This window comes from Esox lucius, chromosome 7, assembly GCF_011004845.1.
Source record: "Esox lucius isolate fEsoLuc1 chromosome 7, fEsoLuc1.pri, whole genome shotgun sequence".
In the NCBI taxonomy this organism is placed as follows: domain Eukaryota; kingdom Metazoa; phylum Chordata; class Actinopteri; order Esociformes; family Esocidae; genus Esox; species Esox lucius.
The window spans coordinates 23,379,318-23,400,781 of NC_047575.1; the positions used below are offsets into that span (position 1 = coordinate 23,379,318).

The 21,464-nt window shown below is 47.2% G+C and overlaps 1 protein-coding gene across 13 annotated transcripts in view; it reads right to left on the bottom strand.

Moving 5' to 3' along the window:
- Positions 1–5,110: 5,110 nt before the first annotated feature.
- Positions 5,111–21,464, bottom strand: part of auts2a (activator of transcription and developmental regulator AUTS2 a) — a 447,079-nt gene continuing 430,725 nt past the window's right edge. For 5 of the 13 annotated variants that reach the window (XM_034293328.1, XM_034293326.1, XM_034293327.1 and 2 more), the window contains 13 exons: positions 19,009–19,546; positions 17,745–18,046; positions 16,687–16,925; positions 15,145–15,189; positions 12,665–12,760; positions 11,998–12,069; positions 11,858–11,887; positions 9,585–9,656; positions 9,064–9,205; positions 8,656–8,736; positions 8,380–8,463; positions 7,983–8,223; positions 5,111–7,866 (listed from right to left, as the gene is read on the bottom strand). In XM_034293328.1, coding sequence (XP_034149219.1) covers positions 6,609–7,866; positions 7,983–8,223; positions 8,380–8,463; positions 8,656–8,736; positions 9,064–9,205; positions 9,585–9,656; positions 11,858–11,887; positions 11,998–12,069; positions 12,665–12,760; positions 15,145–15,189; positions 16,687–16,925; positions 17,745–18,046; positions 19,009–19,546 — 3,200 coding nt within the window. In that variant the 3' untranslated portion in view covers positions 5,111–6,608. The remainder of the gene's footprint in view (positions 7,867–7,982; positions 8,224–8,379; positions 8,464–8,655; positions 8,737–9,063; positions 9,206–9,584; positions 9,657–11,857; positions 11,888–11,997; positions 12,070–12,664; positions 12,761–15,144; positions 15,190–16,686; positions 16,926–17,744; positions 18,047–19,008; positions 19,547–21,464) is intronic. The other 8 variants (XM_034293333.1, XM_034293331.1, XM_034293329.1 and 5 more) reach the window with 8 other exon arrangements.

A 21,464-nucleotide genomic window follows, 5' to 3' on the forward strand; every position in this document is an offset into this window, starting at 1 on the left:
GATACGAAAATGCTACTAACAATGAATATGAAAGAATACAATGCTTTTGGGACCATTCTAAAGATTCTGTGTATGTTTCTGGAAGCAATCTAGCTGTGCATCTGCCTCTCTGCCACTCACAATAAAGGCTGGGATTCAGTCCAATTAAGTGTTAATGATGATGATAGTCATGATAGTCAACAATCACATAGTTGGTGTTCTGGTTTGGTCAGAGGTAAAACTGTATTTGGGTTGTCAGTTGGTTGTGGGCATTGTCACCAAGACTACATGAGTACATTCATGCCTGATGAATCATGCTATCAATCAAGGTACTCCCAGTCTGACCTGAGAAATCTATATTTCAGTACAAAGTTATTTCCAGTTTGCTCTGAAATACTTTGTGGAGAGCAATTTGTTACACAGGATATGTGTTTGCATGATGTTTGGCCAGCTTTTTATTTCACCATTATTTAACCATACCATACCATACCATACCATCTTCTTCCGCTTATCCGGGGCCGGGTCGCGGGGGCAGCAGTCTAAGCAGGGATGCCCAGACTTCCCTCTCCCCAGACACTTCCTCCAGCTCCATTATTTAACCAGTTAATGAATATGAAAAAACAATAAAATAAAATAATATAAAACACAACATGTGCAATAGAATGTCAGAGGTCAGTCAGTTACAACATATGAGCTGTTGCATACAGCTGGATTAATTACATATGGATAAGGTGGATAAACTACATATGTACGGCTAAATAAGGTGGATAAACTACATATGTACGACTGGATAAGGTGGATAAACTACATATGTACGGCTGGATAAGGTGGATAAACTACATATGTACGGCTGGATAAGGTGGATAAACTACATATGTACGGCTGGATAAGGTGGATAAACTACACATGTACCGCTGGATAAGGTGGATAAGGTGGATAAACTACATATGTACGGCTGGATAAGGTGGATAAACTACATATGTACCGCTGGATAAGGTGGATAAACTACATATGTACGGCTGGATAAGGTGGATAAACTACACATGTACCGCTGGATAAGGTGGATAAACTACATATGTACCGCTGGATAAGGTGGATAAACTACATATGTACGACTGGATAAGGTGGATAAACTACATATGTACCGCTGGATAAGGTGGATAAACTACATATGTACCGCTGGATAAGGTGTTTGGGTAACCATCATAAGGGGAGATCATTATAAATAACAAAGAAGTTGCTGACCATATGAGGTGACAAATACAAGTGGGTTAGATGCCTAGCAGTTGAACTGATCAGTCAGCATCTCCGACAGTTTCATTCCAGTAATTGGCAGCAGAGAAGTGAAAACAATGGCCAAAGGAGGTGAAGGAGGTTAAGGAGGTGTTTGACTTTAGGGATGACCAGTGTAAGGTATCTTCATAAACCTGAGGTGAAGGAGGTGTTTGACTTTAGGGATGACCAGTGTGAGGTATCTTCATAAACCTGAAGTGAAGGAGGTGTTTGACTTTAGGCATGACCAGTGTGAGGTATCTTCATAAACCTGAGGTCAAGGAGGTGTTTGACTTTAGGGATGACCAGTGTGAGGTATCTTCATAAACCTGAAGTGAAGGAGGTGTTTGACTTTAGGGATGACCAGTGTGAGGTATCTTCATAAACCTGAAGTGAAGGAGGTGTTTGACTTTAGGGATGACCAGTGTGAGGTATTTTCATAAACCTGAGGTGAAGGAGGTGTTTGACTTTAGGGATGACCAGTGTGAGGTATCTTCATAAATGTGAGGTGAAGGAGGTGTTTGACTTTAGGGATGACCAGTGTGAGGTATCTTCATAAATGTGAGATGAAGGAGGTGTTTGACTTTAGGGATGACCAGTGTGATGTATCTCCATACACCTTGTTGTCTGAGTCTGACTTGTGTCTATGGAGTGAGGGCCAATTACCTAGCGTGTAAAGATCACAGGGATGGATGTCCATAGGGGTGTTGGTGACAAACTGGACGGCACTGTGATAAACTATGTCTAATTAATTGCAGGAAGTGCAACATTATGTATATATACAGGAAATAAGGTTGACTCAAAAATCAAACACTTATGGACAACCACTGAAAGAAACAGTGGTTTAGATATCAGGCTTTCAGATACATCGTTTTTGAACCAGTCTTGGCAGCTCTCTGAGAAACTGAGATGAATAAGTTTATTGATAAAAATAGGGCGATTGACAGAGTCAAAAGCTTTGGAAAGTCATTGAAAGAGGTTGCAAAGTACTGCTTGTTGATGTCATCTAGGACCTTGAGTGTCGCTGAGGTAAACCCATGCCTGGCTCTAAAGCCTGACTACATTTCAGGGGATATGACGGGGACTCAGAATGGATGAACCAGATCATCCAGCCCAGCAGATCTTTAAGGATCTAAATGTTGGAGCTCCTTCAGGGCCTCATTAACCTGAACTGGATGAAAGGAGAAGCGAGATCTGGGGGAAAGCTCTGGATGGGACTACAAACAGTGCTGGCAGCAGAAGTAGCCAGTCATAGTAAAAAGGTTCCAGAAGCCTTCTATAATTCAGGCTTTATCTGAGGTGCTATATTCAGCTGAGTCATTTTTGTTTTCCACTGGATTTAACAGTGTCCCACAGGCAGCGCATTCTTTTGTAAAAACCTGTCTTAGCTTTCCCAATTGAGAGTTCCAAATTTCCCTCAGAAGTCACGAGTCACAGGGTTTTGTCAAGGCTGGGGCTGAATGGCAGAGCCGGTGTTTGCACTGTAACTGCTCAGTATGTTCTCTGGTAAACCATGGGCTGTAGCCCTTTATTTAATCCCATTAATTCCTAAGTGGGGCATGTATTATTATGAACAGTGAGGAAAGTATTTTTAAAATTTGAACAGGCGTCTACACCAGTGCACAGAGGCAAGGTCGTGTAGGAGAGCCTGTTCACTGAAGAGGGCCTATCATTTTCCAAGGTGGGAAGGTAATTATGGGCTGTACATAGTCTCTAATCCAGATATTTGAAGAAGTCACCTCACATCAGTAAGGTCATAGTTATTCATCAACTGATCACAGGCAAACGTCCCTTCAAAGACGCCCTTTCGCGTGGATCCGACCGCCATGGAAAATATTGCCCAGGTTTGAAAAGGCCACGGAGGAGCAGGAATTTCAGGAATTAGCACATGCAAAGGTCAAAGTGCACCTTAATTTGCTTCCAAATACAGGTTGTGTTGTGTACAATGGGACTATAACTATGAAGTGACTTCTCAAGGCAGATGGGGAATCAACACTCCACTAGTGATAAGAGTAGGGGCTTTAATAAGATGGATAAAAAAAACAGATTGATAATAGCCCGGTTGTTTCTAAAAGTTATGGAATCAGTGACACAATTGCAGAAGAAAAAAACACATCAATTACATTAAATCTTCCCATTAAGTACATTCAGAAGTCCTCCAAATATAATATGTAACTTCGCACAGCAGTGAGAAAGCTTTAAATAGAACAAGTTCAGTTTTGAGACTTAAGTGCTAGATGTTCTAACCAAGAGGGTTTTGTATCCCTTTCCAGGATACGTTTATTCTTAATGCATTTTGTTATCAGAGAATTTACCAAACAGATTGATCAAGCTTAGATATATAGCTGAGATACTGGATTGAGGGTTAGTTAGAAGAGAATGTGATCTGTTAACAGAGAATGTTTTCTTCAGGGTGTCTTTGGTATTACATGGTATTCCTGTAGTGTGCACCCTGATGGTTTAGGAAAGAGGCTTGATGGCTAGAGTAAAACGTAGCACTAAAAATTCCCTCTGTGAGAATACAAAATCAAGGCAGTAGCGATTGGTTGGTGTGTGTTCTTATGCAGGAGCTCACATAAAAGGAGTTGGATCCATTTAAGGAACCTGTCTCCAATATTACATCTCTGCAGGACCAATCAAATTGATCAAAGGTCTTCTCATCATGAAATAAGGTCCACATTAAACATTTTGTGAAAATATAAAAGGGGAGCATAAGAATGAGTGAGCTTCTGTTAGCAATGAAGTTGGCCTGATTCACATGAACTAAACTGTTATATGTTTTAATGTACATCTTTTTCTACCTGGCTAACATAACAAATCAGTCAATCAATGAATCATACAATCACTTCTTGTACAACATTATTCTATTCTATCAGCGTTGTGCAAATGGAGAGAACATTTCTACAATTTATGTATGTAAGACTTTTGTGCAGGTGTTTGCTCAGATGTAAATGAACTTGTTTATTAAAAACATAACTACTTTGAATGGCTGTGGGAATACTTCACCCAGGATAAGACAACGGAATATCACACATTTAAGTGTTTAAACTTGTGACTTCATGGGATTAATACAGATGGGTGTGTTTTCATTGCATGTAATGGCAGGTTCACAATGTAATGCAAGGACAGCTTGTGAATTAAGCAGCTCCACCTCTTATCATCCCAAAACAACTACTAGGAGGCTAACGGCTAGCGCAGATCTGACAGAATATGGCCCTTATCAGAAGTCCACTTTATTCTGGCCTGAGATTTACAACAGCCAGGATAAACACTAATGTTAATGAAAAAAAATCATTCTAGTCCTCTTTGAGAATGTGCAGACGCTCGCGCTCCTCCAGGTGGGCTCATGGCTCCTGCTCCCGGCGCTGCTGGTGGTGGTGGTCCCGGTTAAAGTCATGGGGCTCCCGTTCCCTGTAGGAGCGCTCAGCCTCGTAGAGGCGCTGCCCGGCCAGCCGCTGCAGTGGGTCGTTCCTCATCAGCAGGTCCCTGGCCAGAGGGTCCCGTGTGTGGATGTCCAGGCCCCGGTACGGGTCCCTCAAAAAACAATTTATGCTGTTAAATTACATATAACTTGACCATTCTGGGCCATCACTGAACTGGACAAAACCTACATATCAATCAGTGTTTCACCATAAATATGAATCATACAACGCTTGAAAAAATGGCAACGCCATTAAGTAACTGGTGATTCTGAGTAATAAGAGATCTCCAATCTCGCCCATGTTTGAAGTTTCCTGACCCTGGAATGGATTTGACTTGCCCCACCAAGTCCCCATACCATCACCGTTTGATCGGGTGAGACCATTGTTTCCTCTCATGGCGATAAAACAGCCAGTAGACATTTTTAGTTCACATTTTTTAATAACATGGCACAATTTACATAACACAAGTTTAAATGAGGAGCATGCTGAAGATTCAGTCGCATCGTTTCGTTTTTTTTCCTCGTTTTTTGTACATGATTCTAGAAAGACTTCATTATTTTACGTACATGATAAACAGCAAAAAAAACCAAACGTTTTCCTTGTTAACAATCTCCTTGCGATACGCATCGACTAACCCCTACAGGAGTGGACTTTTTGAATGTGGCCTTAAAAAACACAACATCTGGCTCTCACAGAGTCTTGAAGCGCACGACTAACCCTTCAGTGGACTACTAAAATAGATCTCTGCTCATTAGAAACAAACTGTCCATAGTTTATACTGGGTTTTTTGTCTTTTTTTTTATTTTTGTAGTTACAACAACTTAGAATAGCACTTTAATACACTGCTAGACCAACATAACTTATTTCCAAACACTTACTTTACACTCCTTCGGTAGGGTTAATGTGTCTTGTTGTAAACGTGCTGCGTTCTCCCCGAAACAACACTTGGTGGGATGTTGTGGGTTAAGTTGTTGTGGGAACTGATAGGCAACTGTCTGACTTTTAGCCTTGTTGAACATCAGGCGGCAACAGTGTGATGTGGAGGTGGGGCTATACGGGACGAGCTGACCGGCACTGGATCTCCAGCCACGAATCGCTCTACTAAAGAAATTGTAAGGATTGTCACAAATTTGGATCACATTAAAGAAATCAAATTTACTTTTGGATAACCTTTGAAAGTGCTTTTCTATTTGCGCTGTGGACTCCATTACATTATTATGATTATGATGGTTTGTGAGATGTAGGTTGGAGAGAATACAGTGTTGTCAGAGTCAGGTGAGGCGATGGCCAGGCTGGCTTTCAGAGTGGAAGCCAAGATATTTGTTGCATAGTTGAATGTGGGGTATGGTGGTCTATGGTACAATGGAATTCTCTTTCAGCGGCATAAAGCAAAAATCAATTTGCAAAAACGCCCGTTCTGCACTTCCTCCTCATTCATAATAGTCCTCTATTTACATGTGTTTTAAGTAAAGCCTTCAAAACACCCGTTTGCATATTTGTACCGTGATGTGTTCTTTAAGGAGTGAGCATGTCCACTATTCACATACACTATACATTACACTGTCTGTCAATGCATTGATGTACCTGTACATTCCAGAAGGTCTTTACCAGGTCAATGCCTTCAGGATACTCCAGGCCAGGTTTCTATACAACACAAATAGTACACCCAAATAGCCGGAGCAAACTGGAAAAGAGCTTAGTAAAATCTCAGTTTTTGTTCTATCGTTTTGTCCCCTCCCCCTATTTCCGATTTATTTAGTTTTATATACAAAAACATCACGTGTGGGAGTTTTTCAGCCACATTCTTCACAGCTATGGTACAGCCCGGTGTTCCCAAAGCTAAGTGCTTGGTGTAGGTCAGTGTTAGGAACAGGGCACAGGGCGGGGGGGGTCTGCCTCCGACCCAGGGGGGAGTAGCTCTGCGCCCCGCTCCGCTCACCGTGCCTCTATGTCTTTGTGATTGTGAACTGACGGTCTGTCTCTAATGTCTGTGCCCAAGGCTGTAGTCCGTCTGGGGGAGCCAGGTCTACCACCTAACGTGGAGATGAGGGGGGGCGGGGCGCTCAGGGAGGCTGTGGGCGGGGTTTTGTTCAGGATACCGTTCTGATGGGCGGCAGCAGCGGCGGCGTGGGCGGCGTGCGCTGCGGCGGCGGCCGAGGGGCTCACCCTGGGGTAGTGCATGCTGGGTAACCCGGGCGCCATGAGGCCAGGGTGGGGGTGAGGCAGGTGGCCGTCCAGGACCTGGTGGTGCAGGGCTGCGTGCAGGCGGCCGTGCTCGTAGTCCTCTCTGAGCATGTGCAGACGCTCGCGTTCCTCCAGGTGGGCCCGTGCCTCCTGCTCCCGGCGCTGCTCCAAGGCCAGTGGGTGGTGGTGGTCCCGGTTAAAGTCATGGGGCTCCCGTTCCCTGTAGGAGCGCTCAGCCTCGTAGAGGCGCTGCCCGGCCAGCCGGTGCAGTGGGTCGTTCCTCATCAGCAGGTCCCTGGCCAGAGGGTCCCGTCTGTGGATGTCCAGGCCCCGGTACGGGTCCCTCATGGGGTCCCAGTGGAAGGCGGGGTAGGGGAACCTCTCGGCCCCGGGGATGGGGCTGATGCCCATGAAGGGGGCAACCATTCGAGTCCTCTCCAGGCCGCTGATGCTGTTCATGGGGTGGATCCCCGTCATGCCCATGGGCACGGCCATGGAGGACGGGGGGTGGGGGTGGAGCTGAGGGTGAGAGGGAGGTCTGTCCCTGTCTGGAGGGCTCTCCTGCTCCTCCTTCCTCTCCTCCTTCACCTTGACCTCACTGTTGTTCTTCTTGTGGTGGTCGTATGGCAAGGGCAGCTCCCCCTTCTTCTCCAGGAGGGCCTCCCCCCGGCCCCCGCCGGGTCTCTCCAGGCTGGTCTGGCGGATGTAGGGCGATGTGGTGCCCCTGCCGTTGGCCTTGTCCTCAGACACCCGTCCGTCATGGATCACTGGCACCGTGTCCTTCTCGCTGTGGTGACTTTCTTTCAGCTTGTGTTCGTCAGAGCCGCTGTCCTTCCAGATGTCCGGCTGCTGTCGGTCCGGGTCTTTGGGCTTGTCCTTGTCCCGGCAGGGTTCACTGGGCGGCAGGTGATTCCTGGGAGGTTCTGGGGGACGGCTGTGACCCAGCAGGCTGATGGGGTTGACGGGGACCGGGGACGGATGGCTCGGGTGGCGCTTCTCCATGGCTTCCCTGGATGAACACAAACAACCATGGCTTTAAAGACAAAGGACATTCTTGGCCACAGGGTTTTAGTGGTTTAACTTCGGTGTGAATGAAGTGGGTCCCAGGGACTCCATGACTCCTACCTGTCCTTGTCCTCACGGCTTATCGACGATGGCTCCCTCTTGTCGGAGTCCCGGTCTCTCTCGTGGGAGCTGACCGACGTGCTCCTCTCCGACTCGGCAGGCTTCAGCCAGGGCGGGGGGGTGGGGAAGGAGGGCGGGGTGCGGTGCAGGCGGTTCCAAGGCTCGTGGTTGTTGCCGAAGTGCGGCTGTGCGCTCGGGTTGTCTTTATGGCCGAACACGGAGTTGGGCGCTGTCAGAGATTCAACACACGGAAAACAAGGCCGACACACAAGTTAAAAGCCGTATCTTCATGGAGTTCCCTCCGCTGAAACATTTGATTTACATAATGCAACAGGAAGTTGGACAACGTCTGTCCAGTACATTCACAGCACTTTAACGCCTTGGAGATGAGACTCACTTAGTGCTGGGTTTCCAAGGCCCCCGAAGGCAGCTGTGCTGAGAGAGGCCAGGCCTCCAAACGAGGGAGGCCTACTGAACGGCTCTGAGAGAGAAAAGGGTGATAGAAACACAAGGAGAGAAAGAAAGAATATGAGAAAGAGAGAGGGAGAGCAGGAGAGTGAGAACAACCACACAGTCAGAACTCAGCTCCTCTACGGGTGATGTAGCATCTGACAGGCACACTTCACCTAAGACATACTGACACCACCAATTCCCTACGGGTGGAGGTCCTTACCTAAGTGAGGTGCGGGGGTGAGGAAGTTGCCAGGGTGGTGGGGCGGGTGGCCGAATGGTCCCGCTGCCGGGTGTGTGGAACCTAACACGGGAAGCAGAGAGCCATGTGAGACACCGTCCTTCACACAGCTGACAAATGGAAATGCACCGTGGCCTTACACCGTAGCACCATAATGATTTAACACTGAAACACAAGCAGGACGCTTCCCGTTATACAGGGCAAGGACATCGATCTTATCATGTAACCTATACAAGGGGCATGTACACTGCCTCTTAATTCCATGTTAATGATAGACTCCTCTAATGGGGCCGGGGGGATTGATCTGTGGGAGAGGATTTCCTGGAGACCCATCACAGTCAACCTGCCCTGTCCCTTCAGTAACCCCGGGTGTCTGGTGACCAAACAGACCTGCTGCTGAGAAGAGCGTGGCGGGACGTGCCAGGTCATGGGGGTGGTGCATCGCCCCGAACAGGCTTGGGCCAGGGGGGCGGCTCAGGAACTCCGGCTTGAGTCCAAAGTCCAGTTTGTGTGGGTCGACCTGCATCTGCTGCTAGAAGATGCCAGACGGGGAGAAACAGCGTATTAAAAAGCAGCAGGTTGCTTTAGAGGGCTTGTCTACGGCTGAGCTTGGCAGGGACATGACACAGTCAGAGGGTTCATACTGATCTCAGCAAAGCATCGCCACATAAACTTTCACTGCCGTTACCTCCAAAAAGAGTGGAACGTTCTCACACAAAAAAATATTAATTGTGTTTAATCTCCATTACACAGCTGACCGTAACACAATGTGACATTTCTCAGAAAACCCCCTCTATGGGGCACGGCTCACACCACAGCCTCTAAAGGGCTGGGACTCGTTTCAGACATGATTAGAGAACACAGCTTAACGAAGGACAGAGGACAGGGCGTCTTGGAAAGGGAAGTCTCACCTTGACCTTCTGTTGGTGGTGGTAGATCTGCCAGGCGATATGGACATGCATGGCACACCACTTCCCCGGTTTCTGGACAAACACAAAACCATATGGTTCATCTCAAAGGCAGAATTCTCAGCAACTGTTACGACATTATATGTGGTTGTTGTTAGTCAGGGAACAGACTTAGGCTGGGTTCTGTTTCCTCACTGTTTTGGTTGTGTAGACAACATTATTTTACCGCAGGCCTTTCTGGTACTTGAACAAGTTAAAGTTTCAGAATTAAGTTACAGATTCAGAACCAATAAGACTTGTTAGTGTGGTTCAGGCTCAGATTAGTGCCAAATGTCATGCTGGGGCAGAATGGCTCATGTGGCCAAGATTGTACAGAGAGCAATTTTCCACGCACATAAATATGGACATTAAACACAGACTGCCAGTGTTGGAGGAAAAATCTATTTAGGCTTTTATTGTAAGATGATAAATATCTCTGATAAATTATATTCAAACGAGTAGATACTCCCCTTTTCTGCCCAGCCAGAAATCAAGAACCACATAAACAAAATAAATGAATGATCAGAAACACTCACCATCAAATTAACTAACATTTCTTAACAGTGATTCAGTGACAATAAAAGTTTGATAGATTTATCAAATCACAGCTCTACTTATTTATTTTATAACAGTTGAGATACTTTGACAGCAGTGTAATCACAGGAATAGAACCCCTGTGACCGGTCCTACTGACGCCTGTGACTGGTCCTACTGACGCCTGTGACTGGTCCTACTGACGCCTGTGACTGGTCCTACTGACGTCTGTGACTGGTCCTACTGACGTCTGTGACTGGTCCTACTGACGTCTGTGACCGGTCCTACTGACGCCTGTGACTGGTCCTACTGATGCCTGTGACCGGTCCTACTGACGCCTGAGACTGGTCCTACTGACGTCTGTGACTGGTCCTACTGACGCCTGTGACTGGTCCTACTGACGCCTGAGACTGGTCCTACTGACGTCTGCGACTGGTCCTACTGACGCCTGTGACTGGTCCTACTGACGCCTGTGACCGGTCCTACTGACATCTGCGACTGGTCCTACTGATGCCTGTGACTGGTCCTACTGACGCCTGAGACTGGTCCTACTGACGCCTGCGACTGGTCCTACTGACGCCTGTGACTGGTCCTACTGACGTCTGTGACTGGTCCTACTGACGTCTGTGACTGGTCCTACTGACGCCTGTGACTGGTCCTACTGACGCCTGTGACTGGTCCTACTGATGTCTGAGACTGGTCCTACTGACGTCTGTGACTGGTCCTACTGACGTCTGTGACTGGTCCTACTGACGCCTGTGACTGGTCCTACTGACACCTGTGACTGGTCCTACTGACGTCTGAGACTGGTCCTACTGACGCCTGTGACTGGTCCTACTGACGTCTGTGACTGGTCCTACTGACGTCTGCGACTGGTCCTACTGACGTCTGTGACTGGTCCTACTGATGCCTGTGACTGGTCCTACTGACGTCTGTGACTGGTCCTACTGACGTCTGTGACTGGTCCTACTGACCTCTGTGACTGGTCCTACTGACCTCTGTGACTGGTCCTACTGATGTCTGTGACTGGTCCTACTGATGCCTGTGACTGGTCCTACTGACGTCTGTGACTGGTCCTACTGACGCCTGTGACTGGTCCTACTGACGCCTGTGACTGGTCCTACTGACGTCTGTGACTGGTCCTACTGACGCCTGTGACTGGTCCTACTGACGCCTGTGACTGGTCCTACTGACGCCTGTGACTGGTCCTACTGACGTCTGTGACTGGTCCTACTGACGTCTGTGACTGGTCCTACTGACGCCTGTGACTGGTCCTACTGACGTCTGTGACTGGTCCTACTGACGTCTGTGACTGGTCCTACTGACGCCTGTGCGAGACAACAGCAGCCTCTGATTTCAATACTTCTATTGGGAAACGTTTTTCTGTAATGTACTTTGTGCGACGATGATACAGTATTTATCTTGCTCAGTGTTAGACTTACAAGATGTGAAGTGTAATGTCCACGCACAACTACTACTCTTTAGTTTCTGCATTTGTGATGATCTCTGCTCGTGAGTCGAGTTCTTTGCTTGGTCTGCGATACAATCCTGCTCACATGAGCTATTCTGTCCACATGCGACATTTGGCACTAATGTGACATCACAGATGACCCAGGCAATAATGACTTCTGCTGTTGCATCCCCTGGAGGAGAGGATGGGAGGTAGGAGAGACAGGGAGACCGATATAACAGAGCCTACTTACCCTGAGAATGGGCCGAAACGGATCGCTTAGCTGGAGGAGAGAAAGAGAGAGGTCTGTTACTTTAATATCTGCCAGTCAAGCTGTCCTGATGATCAGTCACCACGTCTTCATCCTGGAGTGTGTTCAGCCGGGGGACTTACCCTGGGGTCCTTCTGTAGGAGTGTGTGTGGGACACCACCAGGCCTGGAGGCCACATCCAGGGGGTTGGAAGTCTGCAGAACACAGAGAGCTGGTGGTGATGGGAGGTTTGGGGAGCACCTTTCATTAGTGTGGTTATGTGCATGTCTATTGTCCTTGTCGCTATACTGCTGAAGGATGTACAGCTGTGTGTTGGTTTAGAAAGCACAGCTACATTGAATGTGTGTTTGTCTGGTTTGGGCCGTGTGTGTGTTTTAGGTCTAACTATACTCATGAGTATAGTAAAACCAGAACAATCTTTACTCATGGTGACCTTTTGCCGGTCCCTATGAGGCAAAAGTCAATTTCCAGCTCAGGGTTCAGGTTTAGGGTCAAACTTAGAATTCATTTTAGAGTTAGAATTTAGGTTTCTTTAAGGTCCAGGTGTTGTTGGTTAAGTGTAGGGTTAAGGTTAGGCATTACATCTAGGTAATGTTTAGGCATAAATGTTACTTTATTGAGGTTACGGTTAGGGTTAGATTTGGGTTATAGTTAGGGTGAGAGTAAGGTGTGTGTGTTCTGTTGGGCTGTGGCTCCTACCTTGGGCTGGAAGGCCCCCTGCAGCGAGCCAAAGGGTTAGGGTTATAGTGAGGGTAAGGTGTGTGTGTTCTGTTGGGCTGTGGCTCCTACCTTGGGCTGGAAGGCCCCCTGCAGCGAGCCAAAGGGCCCGGTCGGAGGGATCACCGGAGGAATGCCGGACACGCCTGGAGGGTAGGAGTGGAACAGCTGAGAAAAGAAAAGAGGAGCATCGTGAGGGTGGATGAACGGTGAGGAGAGAAGAGACATTCACTCCAACTAACAGACACCATCCAGTTAGAAACTACAGGTCAACATCCAGTTAGAAACTACCAGACACCATCCAGTTAGAAACTACCAGACACCATCCAGTTAGAAACTACCAGACACCATCCAGTTAGAAACTACTGGTCAACATCCAGTTAGAAACTACCAGACACCATCCAGTTAGAAACTACAGGTCAACATCCAGTTAGAAACTACTGGTCAACATCCAACTAGAAACTACCGGTCATCATCCAACTAGAATCTACCGGTCAACATCCAACTAGAAACTACCGGTCAACATCCAACTAGAAACTACCGGTCAACATCCAACTAGAAACTACCGGTCAACATCCAACTAGAATCTACCGGTCAACATCCAACTAGAAACTACCGGTCAACATCCAACTAGAAACTACCGGTCAACATCCAACTAGAATCTACCGGTCAACATCCAATTAGAAACTACCGGTCAACATCCAACTAGAATCTACCGGTCAACATCCAACTAGAAACTACCGGTCAACATCCAACTAGAAACTACCGGTCAACATCCAACTAGAAACTACCGGTCATCATCCAACTAGAAACTACCGGTCAACATCCAACTAGAAACTACCGGTCATCATCCAACTAGAAACTACCGGTCATCATCCAACTAGAATCTACCGGTCATCATCCAACTAGAATCTACCGGTCAACATCCAACTAGAAACTACCGGTCAACATCCAACTAGAATCTACCGGTCAACATCCAACTAGAAACTACCGGTCAACATCCAACTAGAAACTACCGGTCAACATCCAACTAGAAACTACCGGTCAACATCCAATTAGAAACTACCGGTCAACATCCAACTAGAATCTACCGGTCAACATCCAACTAGAATCTACCGGTCAACATCCAACTAGAAACTACCGGTCAACATCCAACTAGAAACTACCGGTCAACATCCAACTAGAAACTACCGGTCAACATCCAACTAGTATCTACCGGTCAACATCCAACTAGAAACTACCGGTCAACATCCAACTAGAAACTACCGGTCATCATCCAACTAGAAACTACCGGTCATCATCCAACTAGAATCTACCGGTCATCATCCAACTAGAATCTACCGGTCAACATCCAACTAGAATCTACCGGTCAACATCCAACTAGAAACTACCGGTCAACATCCAATTAGAAACTACCGGTCAACATCCAACTAGAAACTACCGGTCAACATCCAACTAGAAACTACCGGTCAACATCCAACTAGTATCTACCGGTCAACATCCAACTAGAAACTACCGGTCATCATCCAACTAGAAAATACCGGTCAACATCCAACTAGAAACTACCGGTCAACATCCAACTAGAAACTACCGGTCAACATCCAACTAGAAACTACCGGTCATCATCCAACTAGAAACTACCGGTCATCATCCAACTAGAATCTACCGGTCATCATCCAACTAGAATCTACCGGTCAACATCCAACTAGAAACTACCGGTCAACATCCAACTAGAAACTACCGGTCAACATCCAACTAGAATCTACCGGTCAACATCCAACTACAAACTACCGGTCAACATCCAACTAGAATCTACCGGTCAACATCCAACATCAAGTCTAACGAGACAAGGAGCACTTTGGATACAGAAACCTGTGAATGAACTGTTAGCCACTAAAATACCTCCACAGTGTTTATTACCAAACATATACAATTATAACCAGTCTCTCAGTTCAGGCTTGCACAATACACACTACCACTTCATTATAAATAGGGGTTAATCCATCTAAAGGCATTGATAGTTGTCAGATCAATTAAGACCAAACACTAAGATATAATTGCCACTCTAATTGGAAACACGGGCAACAGCTGAAAGCCACTGAATAGCAGCGCAGTAATTGAAGGCACAGGTCAAGTGTGGGAGAGACAATAGCTAATGCATGAGAACACACACGCACACACACGCACACACACGCACACACACGCACACTCACAGGGTACCGCCGTTTTAAATCCACTGAGAATTAGTAGGAAGAGGGTTGCAATGATTCAGCAAAATAGTTCCATTGTGTGAACGGTACTGAATAAACAAGCAGACAGTGGTGTCAGCAGATAGACACGTGATGTCAGGATTAAGATACAGACTCAGATATCAGTCCAGTCATCTGCTGTAGACAGACAGGATGCTCTGAAGCAGACAGGGATGACATGGGAGCCACTGTATAACACAACTATAACACTTAGCAGCATGGTAAGAGTTTTTTTTCCATTCACCACATGCTTCTAATACAGTGAATGAACAAACAGACTTAGATACACATAGAATAACTCACGCTGTGTCTGTAGAAGGGGTCAACTTTTGTCGGGAATTTTTCAAACTGCAGAAAGAACGGGGAGAAAAAAACACAGAACTAAGAACAAGGAGGACACAGAGAAGATAGCCAACCACAACAACAGAAATGACCTTACAAATGACCAAATGACCTTATGTACACAGTATGTGACCAGGCTGTTTGAGACCCGGAGGACCCATATGACCACATTGTTATGGCCAGTCTGAAGAGTCGCTTCCCTGTTTCTCGCCCCCGCATTTGGTGAGTGGCTGAAGAGCTCATAAACTATGTAGCTCTGTGTCTCATTTAGGAAGGTTTTAGTGGGAGAACAGTTCCCCCAGTCAAGTATAAACAGTGCAGCGATAAAAACACTATTTCCTCATTAGCTGTCAGACAGCTAGCCACTCTGCCTTTGAAGAATATCTTCAGAGTAATGTAAAATATTCAGTGGTTACAGTAGGCCTGTGTGTGTGTGTGTGTGTGTGTGAGGGCTGATGAGCAGGCCTGTTTCAGAGGGACAGCCACATAGTGCATTTGGCCCCAGACTAACAGCAGGCCTCCAAACCCAAAGCATTCTCCTATAATGAAACCTCAGCTAACTACATGAGGTCATTCCAGGCAGAATTAATAAACTGGTATTATGTTCTCAAAGCTGGCACGGAATAAAACAACTCTGCCTCTGGGGCAATTATTGCAAATTTAGAAATAGCTGTATTCAAGTTCGGAGTGCCCGAAATATGCCAGAAAAAAAAAAACTAGAAAGAGTTCTTGTGAGAAGAAAGGCATCGTTGTGGTAAAGACTGGAGAAACACATGGTCAACATTCAGAGCAATGTAAAATGAAAACCAAAACTAGGACTGTCTTAGATAGATAGACTGTCTTATGGAGACTGGGACTGTCTTACAGATAGATACTGTCTTATAGACAGACTGTCTTATAGATAGATACTGTCTTATAGATAGATACTGTCTTATAGACAGACTGTCTTATAGATAGATACTGTCTTATAGATAGATACTGTCTTATAGACAGACTGTCTTATAGATAGATACTGTCTTATAGATAGATAATGTCTTATAGATAGATACTGTCTTATAGATAGACTGTCTTATAGATAGATACTGTCTTATAGACAGACTGTCTTATAGATAGATACTGTCTTATAGATAGACTGTCTTATAGATAGATATTGTCTTATAGATAGACTTTCTTATAGATAGATACTGTCTTATATGGAGACTGGGACTGTCTTATAGATAGATACTGTCTTATAGATAGATACTGTCTTATAGATAGATACTGTCTTACAGATAGATAATGTCTTATAGATAGATAATGTCTTATAGATAGACTGTCTTATATGGAGACTGGGACTGTCTTAGAGAGAGACTGGACTGCCTCATTAACTGTCTTATAGAGAAACGTTCTAATAGAGGGACAATAATAATGTATACAACCCCCCTTTCCACTGCCTCTCTTGGCCACAACCCCCAACCCACCTCCACCCTCCACCCTCCCTGGCGTGGTTCTACTTATCCTCACATTTCTGGCTGGGGTACGCACCATGGGTGGTGCAGGGGTTGGCATGATGGTGTGGGAGAAGGGGGTGAAGGTGTGCTGATGGGTGTGCTGGTGGGTGTGTTGGTGCTGGTGCTGGTGCTGGTGCTGGTGTTGGTGGAGCTCGGTGCGCAGGTAGGGGGGCGGGCCCAGGGAGGCACCGCGGTCGGCACTCTGCGAGGCGAGGAAACGGTTGTTGAGCTCCTGGCGCAGCAGGTCTTGCTCTGGGGGAGGGAGAGAGTATGATCAGGACCAGTGTGGGTCTGGGCTGGGGAGTGTCACCATGTCAGTCACAGACATTCCCTGCGTGGCAACTGCACCTCCACTGCAATTCTACTTAAACCCCCACTTTAAATCAGAGCTCTTGCTCAAATGAACGGCACACAATGAGCATGGGAAAATATCTATATAATATTCTGCTCTCACTCCGAAATGAGCAATTTGCCCAGATACATTTGTTTTCTCGAGTGTAACCATATCATTTATATTCCACAGTAATTTAATACACCGTATTATACATTTATTTCCATACATTTTATTGAGTCGGAACACTATTCTTTCTTCATAAATGTTTTATTACAATATCCAGGAGAGTTCATTATGCTGTATGGACTGAATTGATTTCTGCAAAATAAACACATTTCCTCCTCTAACCTGACTTCACCTCCTCTAACCTGACTTCACCTCCTCTAACCTGACATCACCTCACCTTACTTGACTTCACCTCCTCTAACCTGACATCACCTCACCTTACCTGACATCACCTCTTCTAACCTGACTTCACCTCCTCTAACCTGACATCACCTTACCTGACTTCACCTCCTCTAACCTGACATCACCTTACCTGACTTCACCTCCTCTAACCTGACATCACCTTACCTGACTTCACCTCCTCTAACCTGACATCACCTCACCTTACCTGACTTCACCTCCTCTAACCTGACATCACCTCCTCTAACCTGACATCACCTCCTCTAACCCTCACACTGTGTGGTGAAGTTCTCTACCCCACCCCATGGGGGCAGCCTGGTCCATATGCCTACCTGAATAGGGCGTCCCAGTGGCGGGGTGTCCTCCGGGGAGTGGCAGGGTGCTAGACGTCAGTGGCGGAGGTGGGGGCAAGGCAGCTGGAGGCGCAAACATATTGGGGTGTTGGGGATGCGGCGAGGACTGCAGGGCGTGGGGGAAGCCGTGGGGAGCGATCTGATTGGCTGGGAGGGGCAAGGGAAAGGCGGTGGGTACTGCTACTGTGGCGGAGCCAGGTGGTGGGAGGTGGGGTAGGTGTGGTGATGGACCAGTAGGGCCCTGGGGCTTGGTACCACCAGGAGTACTGCTCCGACTGCTGCTACCGAAAGAGAGAGGGGGACAGGAAGACAGACATTTAAAAGGTTTCCCGCTGGGTCTACCCCATACACATCACAGATACCAAGCCTTGACAGGATAATCTCACATCTCAGTTTTCCCTGAATCTCTGGAGGAAATTACACTAAGAAGAAAATACCTACTTCTGGTAGACATTATAGAACAGTTTCTGTGTTTGAAGCTCCACTAAACATCACTTACAAACATTATAGAACATTGTCTGTTTGAATGCTTCTGTTGTTTTCGGTCTGAATACAAACGGAAACAGAGAGGAAGAGACCAGGCAGAGTGTTTGTTGTGTCTGGCTTTCTCCTGTCTCTGTAACCACCCTGTTATTATTCACAGAGTCTGCCAGACCCGTTGGCACACTGACTGGCATGCTGGCCAGACAGAGGGAGAGCCTGGGACCGTAGCTTGGCCTGACTTAGAGACAGCCTCCCTGGGACCGTAGCTTGGCCTGACTTAGAGACAGCCTCCCTGGGACCGTAGCTTGGCCTGACTTAGAGACAGCCTCCCTGGGACCGTAGCTTGGCCAGACTTAGAGACAGCCTCCCTGGGACCGTAGCTTGGCCAGACTGGGGCTCTGGATTAAGGCACAGTATTTTAAGTTCAATACGCGTGGTTCATTGGCTCACTTTTTGACTACGTGGACTGACTTGCTGATTCATAAGAGCTGGATGCAACAGCAGATGACAAGGTGTCTTAATAAATCCAAGGTTTCAACAACCTGGGGAGAAACTGCTCCATGCTAATTCAAGGCTCCATTTAGCCAAACATTACCAACTGACATGAGAGTTCCAACACTTTCAAAGAAGGGGTCAGATATTTTGGGGCGTTTTTAGTGGTGCTTCCTTTCGCATCACTCGAGACCGACACAGGACAAATAGAAGTTAACATACATTCACTGGAACAGAGGTTTGTGTAACCAGGGAGTTGGGAACTCACCTGAGGCCGTTGAGGCTAAGGCTGCTGCTGTACGCAGACAGAGGCCGAGGGTGGGGCCCGCAGCGCGAGGGGGGGCGGTGAGGCCCGGCCGGGCTCTGGCTGGGGTGGTGGGCCGGGAGGGCAGGAGACGGCGGGTGTGGCTGCAGGCTGGGGGTGGGCGGAGGCCTGGGGTGTGACAGGGGCTCAGGCTGGTTCTGGGGCCGGGGCGGGGGGGCCTGGGGAGGCTCTTGGCCCTGAGCGAGAGGCAGGGCTGCAGGAATCTGAGGCCTGAGGGGAGCCTCTGAGCGCGGGGGCTGGTGCAGCGGGGCCTGGCAGGCGGGAGGGGACGGAGGCAGGGGCCGGCCACGGGAGGCCGCGTGGGGCTGAGGGGGCAGTGGCTGCTTGGGGGCACTGGGCCTGGGGGGAGGCGCGGGCACCTCTCTGCAGCTCTCCTGGCTCTTCTCCTGGCTACGCTCTAGGCCTGACACCTTGGAGAGGCCCAGGCCACCACGCTCCAGGCTGTCATTGGTGGAGAGCGCATCAACGCCAAAATCTGGAACTGTGGGCAGAAAGGAGACAGAAAAAGGACACTGTTCAGTACTTCTGTTTATTTTCAATCTCACAGGCTGCTCACTGCAACAAACAAGAACTGCTAAAGTGCTAAATAAAAAGTAACTCAACAGAACAGTCCATTATTTAAGTCCATTGATGGTTCCAAACAGGATGAAAGACATAAACATAGCAACTCTACAGTGTTCCTGAAAGCCCAGGAAGACATTTCAATAGAAATAACATAAAATGAATATACACTTCTGTACTCACATATGCAACAAGGATGTATCACGCTGTCCTTAGGGACAGCCAACAAATAAGTTCATTTCAGCACCGAAGCTGTGCCAAAGTACGATCGCCAAACCTATTTCTGATTTCCTCGCTGCCCCTGATCAAAAAAATCTTACGTACAAGACCACCTCTCAACAAGACATTCTCTTATACCTCTCTTGCACCCAGCACAGCTGAATTCAAATGGAAATGCCCCCATAACCACAAATGCCCCCATTACCACAAATGCCCCCATTACCACAAATGCCCCCATAACCACAAATGCCCCCATTACCACAAATGCCCCCATAACCACAAATGCCCCCATTACCACAAATGCCCCCATAACCACAAATGCCCCCATTACCACAAATGCCCCCATTAGCAAAAACGTGAAATTACAGCGAATTTTTTTTAACCTAAAAAGTAAATATAAATAAATAAAAAAGGGAAAATTAAATTGAATCAAGCTAAAAATAAAACCATTTTCATAACGCTCTGCATATATATATATATATACAATCAGTAATTGACTCTTCTCTCTTGGTCACTAGAGGCCACACACACACACACACAGAGTGAGAGAGCAACTAAATCTCCTCAGAACTGTTGATTGGGTTGGTTCCCATGGGCTGTGGGCTAAGGACTCTAGGTGGCTCCCTCTGTAGTATGACTGCCAGACTGATCCCCGGGGCCCCTAGTCTCACAGAGGAAGAACACGGGCCTCCAGGGACCCAGGCCTAGCAGTACAGCTACAGACAGGCAAGCTAGTGAGGGAGGATGGGGGGGGGGGGTGGAATGGTGCAGTCCACACCTGGGCCTCAGCCCCCCTCCCTCTCAGACTCCATCCAAAACTCAATCCATTAGCAGGAGAGCTATAGGGAGCTGTAGGGCCCCAGCATGGCCCATGTGCCACCATCATTAGGGGTCAGGCCAGATAATGTCTGAGTGGTAACAGATAGACCAGGGGATCAATGTCTGGCCACCGTTGTTCCCAGCAGAGTGGAGACAGTGCATGACATCTGCCAGCCGGAGAAGACAAAAGACTGTCACACACACACACACACACCGCATCCATACGCAGTAGAAGGATTTTTCAGACCATTACCACACTTCACTGTAACATTTATAATACCTACTGTACTAAATCAACAGAGAACGTCATTTAAGCAGCAAAACCATCTGCAAATTGATTCAATTTAAAGGCTTAACAAGGCCAAATTGCATTAAATGTACAATTTTCTATTTTCTTTAGTGTAATTAAAGCAGTGACTGGTTTGGGTTTTAGTGTGGTGCCTTTGAAACGCATGTGGTATATTGGTCATATATCACACCCCTCATGCCTATTCGCTTAAACACAGCAGTGACTGGTCAACATCGATGTCATAGTCCCTGCCAATCTGCACCACCTACACACACCATCACGATTCTACCGAGGCTCCTTCCAGACAGAACTCCCTTCCCCCAAGGTCCCAGGGCTTGTTTAGAGAATGTGCTAACACGTTCAGAAGAAGGTGTCTCTGCTGCCGCTAATGAAACCTCCAGGGCCGGGAGGAAAGGAGAAGAGATGTGTACTCTTCCTCCCCAGAAGGGTAATTTGTCAGCCTCCTTGATCCCGAGAAACAAATACATCTCCCTCCCCCACAACTGGCACT